Source organism: Chiloscyllium plagiosum, unplaced genomic scaffold (assembly GCF_037043375.1).
Source record: "Chiloscyllium plagiosum isolate Xiang-an unplaced genomic scaffold, Cpla_swu_hap1 HiC_scaffold_4, whole genome shotgun sequence".
NCBI lineage: Eukaryota > Metazoa > Chordata > Chondrichthyes > Orectolobiformes > Hemiscylliidae > Chiloscyllium > Chiloscyllium plagiosum.
In genome coordinates, this window is record NW_028270142.1 from 41,790,377 (window position 1) to 41,801,194 (window position 10,818).

Below are 10,818 nucleotides of genomic sequence, written 5' to 3' on the forward strand. Positions count from 1 at the left end.
CTATGATTAAACATTTTATGCTGAATACTTTTAAGCCTTTCCATCTTCAACAGTGATCAAAATTAACTTGAACAGCTGAAAATCAAGATCTGACCCCTGTAAGCTATTGATTCACAGACCGAGCAACTTAAATGATGAGAATAACAAAATTATGTGCTGCATAAAGGCAGATACAGTCTACAACTAGAACTGAAATTTGTTTCGGTAAACCCACACAACTGAAGGGAGGATTAGGGAGAACATAGCTCAAACCTCAAACATCGTGTCAGAGAATTACAAAGCTGGCATTTGTCCATTATGGTACAGCAACAAGAAGGAAACCATGAAACAGTGTGGCATTAGAATTCCAACCCAGAGAAGCCACAGGAAACTTCCTCACAGCTCTTCATCTTCGGACAGTTTGGGTCAGGAATGAAAACAAATCAAATATGGAAGTCTCCATCATGAATATGCAGATGCTTTTCCCTACTCTGTGTGGAAAGTGGATTCAAAGATCACCAGAAAACAGAGAAATTCAATGCAGAGTCCATCAATGTCCACAGCTTGTTTGAAGAACATGAAACTTAACCGATATTAGCTAAGGTATTAGGTTAAGTCAATTTACTTTTCTGCTTTGGTTTATCTGGTCATTGTTACTGTTGATGTTTGTAGGAACAGACTGTGTGCAAAATCAATGCTGCATTTTCTACATTATAACAGTCCAACAGTTATAAAGTACTTTGTTATTTCAAGTGCTTTACAGCAAGTGAGTGGTTCAGAAAGATGCTAGATAAATTAAGTTCTTACTCTCTAACATAGATAACATTCACTACAAAACTGGCTTAAGAGTTTGTCTGACAAATTCCTTATCAATTACTTTTCTTCCTTCAATTTTCCAATCAGTAAATGACACCTGACATCAAATTATAGACAATGTTCTTCAAGGTAGGAACAGGTAGTAGTTAGTGGTTCCTAAACAAAAACAATCCACAGACTTGTATACTTGTGTTGAACATTAATAGCACAACTGAAATGGGGTTTGGGATGTTGAAGCATGCTGGGTGAGAGGAAAGTTAACTGCACTCTGAGATGTGCTATGAATTGAAAACACAGTCATAGAGTCAGATGTACAGCATGGAAACAGACCCTTCGGTCCAACCCGTCCATGTTGACCAGATATCCCAACCCAATCTAGTCCCACCTGCCAGCACCCGGCCCATATCCCTCCAAACCCTTCCTATTCATATATCCATCCAGATGCCTCTTAAATGTTGTAATTGTACCAGCCTCCACCACATCCTCTGGCAGCTCATTCCATACACGTACCACTCTGTGTGAAAACGTTGCCCCTTAGGTCTCTTTTATGTCTTTCCCCTCTCACCCTAAACCTATGCCCTCTAGTTCTGGACTCCCCCACCACAGGGAAAAGACTTTTGTCTATTTATCCTATCCATACCCCTCATAATTTTGTAAACCTCTATAAGGTCACCCCTCAGCCTCCAATGTTCCAGGGAAAACAGCCCCAGCCGGTTCAGCCTCTCCCGGTAGCTCAAATCCTCCAACCCTGGCAACACCCTTGTAAATCTTTTCTGAACCCTTTCAAGTTACACAACGTCTTTCCGATAGGAAAGAGACCAGAATTGCACGCAATATTCCAACAGTGGCCTAACCAATGTCCTATACAGCCGCAACATGACCTCCCAACTCCTGTACTCAATACATCAATGGAGAAAATTTTCTTATTGTGGTGTTAAACACATTTCCAAACAACAAGGTTATTTCATTTGAGTTCATATTACGGAAAACATCAGGATTATGTTAAGGATATTTATGAATATTGATCAAGGGTAGAAGAAATTGGGGTTAGGATGCAGACCCCCATACTCGATTGGTGAAAAAGGTGCATAGAGTGAACAATCCCTTTTAAGCAAATGTCAAGATTGCCACTACCTATACTGCCTTTTCAGTAATGATACAAAGGATGTCCCTGCTCTGTTTATCTACAGTGAACTTCATGAGTGGGCCCATAAGTGACAATGTTCTATGGCATTCAGACAATTAACAAGATCAGAAATAATTTTGGTGACTGAAACTGCAAATTATCTCCGGCTTGTTGTAACACTTCAACTGCATATTCTATTGTATATATTCTTTGCAGCCATTAAAGAATAAGACAAAATTGGGTCACAAGACAAGGATACAGAACATACAAATAAAAAAGCTTTGCAAGCAGTTATTCCTCAATGAGAGAAAAACATGCCAGAAATGGAGGACATTGTTACTGAGGGGTTCATGGGCATCACAGATCAACTATTTGTTGAGGGGAAAGATATCTGGTTGCTTGAACAAGGTCTTCAGGACATCTGACATGCCCACTTTTGTTTGGTAACTCCAGCACAGAACTGCTCAGGTACAATCAACTTCAAGGTTTGCCACAGAGCACAGTCTCTGTTCTCCAGCCTCCAGCTCCCGCTTTTTACTATTCCTCTTTGAATTGAATAAAACCTGCTGCAAATGGCAAGGGAAGAACCGCAACAGTCTACAAGACAGATAGCATTAAAATATACTCCATTCACCATGCAGAAACAGCTTTACGTTGGCTATTTAATCTTTGTAGAAATATAAAGTTGTAGTTGAGAAGCACATATCTAATCTAAATGCTAATTTAATGGAATAAAATCTACACATCCATAAAAGTGCGTTTCTACAAGGCAGATCATTAATCAATGTTTTCACTTTTTAAATTGTGAAGATTTTACTTTCTAAATACCAAATTACATTTAAATGCATCATGTACAACTAACCTTGTGGAATTTCCTTATCAGGATAGAGGTTTTTGTACACATCCATAGCAAAGTCAACCATGTTCGTGTCACTAAGAAGATCCAGTTTCCCTTGCAGGAGTTCCTTTTCATTGTAAATCTGTAAATAAAATGGGTCAAATATTTGTAAAAAAATTATTCAAAGGTCACGTGGTATGTTGGTCAGACAACAGCTTGAAGACTGCATCAGGTTATAGTCAGACCATTGAGGAATATCATGCCCAGCTATGGTCAGATCACACCTTCTGTGTTCTGATTACAGCTCAAGTACGGAGTTCAGATCAGGTCAGTCTACCTCAAGTACGGTTTTCAATTCTGATCAATCAACTGATCAAGTACTATGTCCAGTTCTTACCACTATTACCAACTTAAGTCCTGAATCCATATATGGCAGGATCAAAATCGATCAACTTCCCTGAAAAACCATACGATGCAGAGTACATAAAGGGAGCACAAATTCAGTTACGAGAGCTGGATTAACTGATTTCAGGCAGGCAGTAGTTGGTACAGTCAAATTGACTGGAGTGCCTACGGGTTAACAAAAAGAGCAAAAGAGGATCAAGGCATCCGTCACTATCAACATCAAAGCAAAGGTCCCTGTTCCTTGACAGAGGGGCAAGAGATTTGTGTGGGGTGAGATGGGAGATAGTACAGGGCCATTAAGATATCTACCAGTCAGACAGCATACAAATATTCAATGCATGTGGGAGCATAGTGAATTGGATAGGCCAATTCTTGCCTCATCCTTCTCTACTCTGAGATGATCAATGTTAGCTTCTTCGGTTTCCCCAAAGACTTAACGCTCCATTAATAGTATCTTCTGAGTATATCTTCTCTGTGACCTCTCTAGGGATCTTGACAACTGAGGAGAAAGTGAGGTCTGCAGATGCTGGAGATCAGAGCTGAAAATGTGTTGCTGGAAAAGCACAGCAGGTCAGGCAGCATCCAGGGAACAGGAGAATCGACGTTTCGGGCATAAGCCCTTTCCTCATTCCTGAAGAAGGACTTATGCCCGAAACGTCGATTCTCCTGTTCCCTGGATGCTGCCTGACCTGCTGCATTTTTCCAGCAACACATTTTCAGATCTTGACAACTCTGCCAATATGGAGTACTTCAAATTCTACACAAACTTGACCAAAGTCAAACCAGCATTTTTGTTTTTGAATTCACTTTTCCTATTTTAAAAGCCACACAATCCACTTAAGGTATTTTTATGTCTCATCATCACTTTTGAGGATTTGTGAATATATTTTGTTTTCTGTAATTGTGATCTAGTCTATAGTTATTGCAATGGTACACTGAGAATAGGAGTATTCCTTCTATTCCTCAACTCTACCTCTAGAATTCTGTTAGCTGTGTCTGATCAAGAACTCACTCATTTAGCCACATTTGCTCCATAGACTTTTGTAGCTCACACTCGCCCAACTGAACTCTATCGTCCTCAGTCATGAAAACATCAACCAACCCATAAGATCCATAGACTTTTGGGTACACTTTTCAAATTAAAATGTATGTTGAAAATGCTAAACCAACTAAGGATTCCATCAAACATTCATTAATATGATGCAATACATAATTATATACTGGGCACAATGAAGCCAGTTTTCAAGCTACCATTGCTTTTCTTGTCAAAAATCTGAAATTAGACCAGTCTGCTTATAATCTCAGTGACATCTTTGACCTAGAGTCAGGTTTCCAACCTCAAGCTCACACCATATTAAGACCACATATTCTACTTTTACATAGCTACCTCATTTCACATGCTGTTGAATCAGGCTTATGCTTCATCACATCTAGACTGGACATCACAACGAGTAAGTGCTGGACAAAGTACTTGATCAGTTGATTGATCGGAACTGAAAACCATACTTGAGGTATGGACTGACCTGATCTGAACACAGTACTTGGGCTATAACCAGAACATACAAGGTGTGATCTGACCAGAGCTGGGCATGATACTCATCTATGGTGTGACCATAACCTGATGCAGTCCTCAAGCGGTTGTCTGACCAGCATACCAACACACTTCTAGTCACTCTTCAACTGTCTACCTTCCATATAACTTAAAATCATCCAAAACTCTGATCCGCCCCGCTCTAATCGGTCCTGTCCTTGCTAGTCTTCTGTGTCCCAATCAAGCCACAACTCCACATTAAAATCCTCACCTGTTGTTATGATCTCTCCATAGAATCTTATTTCTCCTTACCTCTACAATTATCCTCAAATCCACAATCCTACAAAGTCTCCACCCTTCTCTAATTCGAGTCTTTTACATGTGTCCAATCATTATTAATCCACTACCAATGGCCACATTGTGATTTCCTGGGTAATGATCTCCACACTAATACATTATTAAAAATTTGGACAAGCTGATGCAGGCATCTCAAAGTACAAGAGAAATACTACCAGTGGTGCCTTTGCGAAACCTGACAAACCTGGCAAGAAAAGTGTCCAACAGCAGTATTTGTTCCGAAGCGAGCATCAAGGCACTAGTCATTCAGAAGCAGCTCTCCACTGGGCAGGACATATCACTTGCCAGACTCCCAAAGCAAGTGCTCCACTCATAACTCAGTTTTAGAACACTCCAAGGAGGACAAGAAATGCTTTAAAGATGTCCTTTACGCATCTCTGAAGAAATCAAAAATCCCCATTGACTGAAGAGTGTGCCTGGCTTGTGATGGATCAGAAGGGAGAAACTTCACTCAAAAGATACTGTCAGGAACGTGCATAAGCGAAGTTCAGGCATCAGAGTACATGCACACAAATCTCCAAACTTCACCTGCTCAGAAATGTGGCACAGTTCCTGCAGATCGTACACTGGATATATCAGCCATGCCAGAAACCGGAGTGGAAGAAAACCACCGTTGATCTCCAGAAACTGTAGAAAGTAGGTGATGGTTATACTTTCAGCTACCGATGTAGTAAGCTCTAAAATTTCCTCCCCAGTTTTTGCCCCTTCTATAACTTATTTTTCTCCAATAAAATTAATGCATTTAAACAAACGGTTGGTTAACTGATCAAGGTGACTAGGGAATATAGAAAAGCAAGAGAGGCGATCGGTAAAACCGGATAAGCTGATGTGGGAATCAGAACTCCTCGGCCTTAACATTGCACAGTGCTGGAGGCGGACTACTCACTCCAAGGCCAGGCTCGGCCTTGGGCCTATTTCACGTGCCGGGGCCTGAGAAGCCTCGAGCTCCGTTTTGGTACCGTTATCGGGCTCCCCGAGCGTTATGTGCGCACGGAGAGGAGATCCGAGACCGTACCTCTTTAACTGACAGGAACTCGAGCAGCGGGAAGACCAGGTGCCGATCCAGGAAATTAGCGATCCGCATCGTTAGATCATAATCCGCCATCTTGACAAATGGAGAATTCAAACGGCAGCAACTTTATTGACAGCGACTGATGCCGGGATAGCTCCGCCAATTGCCCAATCCGGCCCCGCCCACTACCCTCCCGGCCCCGCCCACTAACCCCTTGGCTCCACCCATCAACCAACCACCTTAGTGGTTCAAAATCAACCTGTTGGCCGATAACCTGGTGTGTGATTTTTAAGTTTTTTCTATATTCGTTTTGCATTTCTCTCAAGTTAGCGTGTTACAAAGTCTAGGTTGTTGTAGTAACGCAGATTTATAATTTACAGTTTGTACTCTGGAGCAACTGGATTGAGATTGGAGAGGCTGCAAGTTTCTTTCATCACATGGCTGACTAGGAATCGCTTCCAATTTTACCACCAGCCATTGGCTTTTGATGGAAGGATTTGCTGGTTGACCTGTTCAGTCATGTTATAAATGAACTTTTCTTGGCCATCAAGTCCTGGGGCAAACTTCCAGGCAGACGCAATATATTCCTGTTAGGGTGAAAGGCAGGTGGTGCAGGGAATGCTGGATGACCAGAGAAATTGAGGTTTTGGTTACGAAAAAGAAGGAAGCATATGTCAGGTATAGACAGCAGAGATCGGGTGAATCCTTATAAAAGTATAAAGACAATAGGAGTATACTTAACAGGGAAATCAGAAGGGCAAAAAGGGAACATGAGATAGCTTTGACAAATAGGGTTAAGGAGAATTCAAAGGGATTCTATAAATACATTAAGGACAGAAGGATAACTAGGGAGATAATAGAGTCCCTCAAAGATCAACTAGGAGAAAGTGAGGACTGCAGATGCTGGAGTACCAGAGTTGAAAAATGTGGTGCTGGAAAAACACAGCATGCCAGGCAGCATCCAAGGAGCAGGAGAATCGACGTTTCGGGCATAAGCCCTTCTTCAGGAATGCGGCTTGGCAGCATCCGAGGAGCAGGAGAATTGACGTTTCGGGCATAAGCCCTTCTTCAGGAATGCGGCTTGGCAGCATCCGAGGAGCAGGAGAATCGACGTTTCGGGCATAAGCCCTTCTTCAGGAATGAGGCTCTAGCAGGAGAATCGACGTTTCGGGCATAAGCCCTTCTTCAGGAATGAGGCAAAGCTCAGCAAGGCAGCCTATGTGTGGAACCGCAGGAATTTGAACTGTTCGACTCACAAGATGATTTTTGTGCGCATTTATCATGGCCAATGGTTAAAAAAATAATTTCACATTGGATACAAGGGTTAGGCAGCGTGGTTGAGAAAAAGAGTCGAAGGCATCCATTGAAAGTTAAGGCTCATGAGGTGGTGAAATCAGAGTAAAAAGCAAGATCCATGCTTTAGTTTGCAATGATTGAAGAGAGGTTTAAGAAACCGTGTATGTCATTCTCAACCAGCATTGCTACTGCAATGGTCTTGAACCTCCATTCTGCAATAGCTACAGCAGAGATTGAAATCAATTTGTTATCCAGTCTGTAAGACTTTGTTGTTGGAATGCAGAAAAATATTACAGATCTTACATCTTTCTTTGAAGCACGACTAGAAGGAATAGCAACATGGTTGCACCAAGGATGACAGTATCCCACTGCAAGGTGAGTTTGTAGACCCTAATTTGCTTTTTGAGAAAGCGATCTAAGTGAAAGAAACTGCCAAAGATGCAGAGGATCCATTGGTTACTACACTCTTTTACTTTTAGTGCCAATGAATTCTTAGCAGTTTCATTTGATGCGGCTCACTTCTTCGCTTGGAAAAGAAGAGGCAAGTTGGTCTACTTATTTGACTGAACGGGACAATATGCAGTAATCATTGCAAGGAGTAGAAGAAGTTCTGGGGGAAAGGGACCCATAACTCCAATGACAAAGTTAAACTACCAGGTCTGTAGTCCCCTAATTTCTGCTTACCTCCCTTTTGAATAAGGATGTTATGTTAGCATTTTTCCAATCCACTGGAACCTTTCCTGTAAACAGGAAATTTTGGAATATTACAAAACACTATTTATGCTTATCACTTCCTTTAAGGCCCTCGGATGTAGACCATGAGGCCTGGGGACTTGCCTTCAATCCCAGTAATTGGGTCAGTACATTTTACTTTGTGATGATGATCATTTTAATTTCCTCCCTTTCTGTCACCTCTGCATTACCTGTTACAATTGGAATGGTACTAGTGACCTCAAATGTGAAAACTGAAGCAAAATATTGATTTAGTGACTCTGCGATTTCTGCATTCCCCACTATTAACTCCCCAGTCTTATCCTCCATGAAACCAACATTCACTTTACCTACTCTCTTTTCTTCCATATACTTGTGGGAGCTTTTGCTATACATTTTTCTATTTTATGCTAGTTTGATTTCACAATTTACCTTTGTTCTTTTTATCACATTTTTAGTAAACCTTTGTTGATCGTTTAAAAGTTTCCCAACCTTCCTGCCTATCACTCATCTTTTGTACACTTTATGGCAAATGGTACGCTTCAAATTTTGTCTTTGTTTTATCTTTAACTTCTTTGCTTAGCCATGGATCTTTCCCCCTCTTATGAAAGTTCTTCCTTTCTGAAATATATTTTAGTTGGGAGCAATTGAGTATCTCTTTAATAATTTGCCAATGCTCATCAACTGTCCTACCTCTTAGTCTTCCCACCCAATCCACTATGGCCAGATCTGTTTTTATGTCTATATAGTTGCCTCTGTTAAACTCCAGAGTGCCAGTCCAGTTGGAGCTTGAGAAACTCCAGTTTCTCAAGCTCCAACTGAATTTGAAATTCTAGAATGCTATGATCACTCTTCCATTGAGGATCCTTTATAAAGTAATTAGTTAATCCTATCTCATTAAGCAATACCAAATCCAGAATAACCCCCTTCCTGTTTGGTTCCCCAACATATTGCTCTAAGCGACAATCAAGACTTTCTTTGCAAATTTCAAGAATCCAGCTTATCTGAATATTAAAATCACCCATGGTTATCGCCTTAACATTTCTTACAAAGTCCTATTTCCTTTATAACTGTGCCTGACTGCAGGTTTACTGTTTGGGGACAGAGAGATGACTCCCACCAGGAACTTCTTTTCCTTATTATTTTTATTTCCACCCAGACTGATTCTACATCTTCATCACCAAGGCTAATATAATTTCTCACGACAGCACTGATCTCATCCTTTACTAACAAAACTACACCACCTCATTTTCCTTCCTGCCTATCCTTCGAGAACTCGGAGTACCCTCAGATATTCAGTTCCAAAAACTGGTCTCCTTACAACCACGTCTTAGTAATCGCCACCAAATCATACCCATTCTGAAAGAGTTTATAAAGGTGTCATCTTGTCAATGCGGCATTAATACTGTTGCTCCATCTGCCTTCTAGAGTGGATGTAAAAGATCTCAAAGCACTTCAAAAAAGAGCAGATGATTCCTAACCAACAATACAGAAAGAAACCGGCTGTCATTACATTGCTGATTGAGCTCATACTCAAATTTACTGTCATGTTTCCTACACTACAAATGATTACAATTCAGGAGTACTTACTTCATCGTAAAGTGCTTTGGGACATCCTGAAGTTGTGCAAGGCATAATATCAAGGCAAGTTCTTCTTTGGTTTCTGATAGGATCAAATTTAGCTTTTAAGGAGATGAACTATGGGTCACTGTTGTTCCTTTATTGTGCTGAACAAACACTCAGTCGTAAGATCAACTTTCTGCTGTGTTTATGGACTGCATATCTCACCTGGCCAGCTCCTTTGTTCAAGGGGCTAATAGTTCAAACCTGGAAAATGTGTTTCCAAATCCCACAGTGTAAATCAAATATTTCAAATGAAGACATCCAGGATCAGGGTCAGTGAGGAGTTTGTCAGCAACTTGTGAGAATTATGTCAAATTCTCGAACAGGCTCAATCCTAGTTCTTTAAAATGGCATACAAGGTGCCTTGGCAGAGGGTCAGACAAAATTTAATCATTCATCTTGTCTTCACAGGCAAAGAATAATGCGCAGTAGCAATGGAAGCAAGAAAAGTAACTTACAGCATAGCAGTGGAAAGCAAATATTAGAATATCTGTTAGCTTCAAATAAAAAAAAACACAATCAAAATGACTGAAGTGTTTCATTTGTTATTTGCTTACAATCATACAAAACAACATATTCTAAATCTGCAAAGCATCCGAAGATGAAAATTAAGTTCAGATCTTTCTCTTCCTCAAAGAGTGAAAGATTCCCAAATATCTTGTTAAAACAAAGTAAGTGTTATAGGTGCCCCTGAAGTCTGAAGCTCACAGACCATTGAGTTTTATGGTGTTGAAATTTAATAGATTGGGAGCAGAAGGACAGAATTTTCTCTTTTGCATTTCCTTTAACAGAAGCTGTAAAGTGCTTTAGGGATGTATTATTGTGAGACACAATAAATGTAAGTTATTTTTGTACTATTGCTCACCACAAGGTAAGAAATATTACCGTGATTGGAATATTTTTGTACTTTACATACAAAATTAATTGAACTTATGAACAATATATAACTTAATATCCTTCAAATGGTTTTAATAAAGTTTTAATTGGGATAGATCTTATATTGCAGCATTTCGCTGTAAAGCAATTCCCACTACTGTTAATGTCGTAGCTTCATTTCGAAGTGCTCATTTCTACAGCAGTGATAAATGGTAGCAGTTTTTCATTATCAGGAGATTTGCCAACAC

At 40.3% G+C, this 10,818-nt stretch overlaps 1 protein-coding gene and 1 long non-coding RNA gene across 2 annotated transcripts in view; one reads left to right on the forward strand and one right to left on the reverse strand.

Moving 5' to 3' along the window:
- LOC122549252 (eukaryotic translation initiation factor 3 subunit E) overlaps positions 1 to 6,206 on the reverse strand; it is a 156,995-nt gene extending 150,789 nt beyond the window's left edge. The window contains exons 1-2 of the mRNA XM_043688743.2: positions 6,068 to 6,206; positions 2,784 to 2,901 (exon numbers count right to left, since the gene is read on the reverse strand). Coding sequence (XP_043544678.1) covers positions 2,784 to 2,901; positions 6,068 to 6,157 — 208 coding nt within the window. The 5' untranslated portion in view covers positions 6,158 to 6,206. The remainder of the gene's footprint in view (positions 1 to 2,783; positions 2,902 to 6,067) is intronic.
- Positions 6,207 to 7,850: 1,644 nt separating this feature from the next.
- On the forward strand, positions 7,851 to 10,219 carry LOC148150126 (uncharacterized). The gene is made up of 3 exons (XR_015756830.1): positions 7,851 to 8,017; positions 9,500 to 9,715; positions 10,106 to 10,219. It is a non-coding gene; the product is annotated as an uncharacterized LOC148150126 (long non-coding RNA).
- The last annotated feature ends 599 nt before the right edge of the window (positions 10,220 to 10,818 follow it).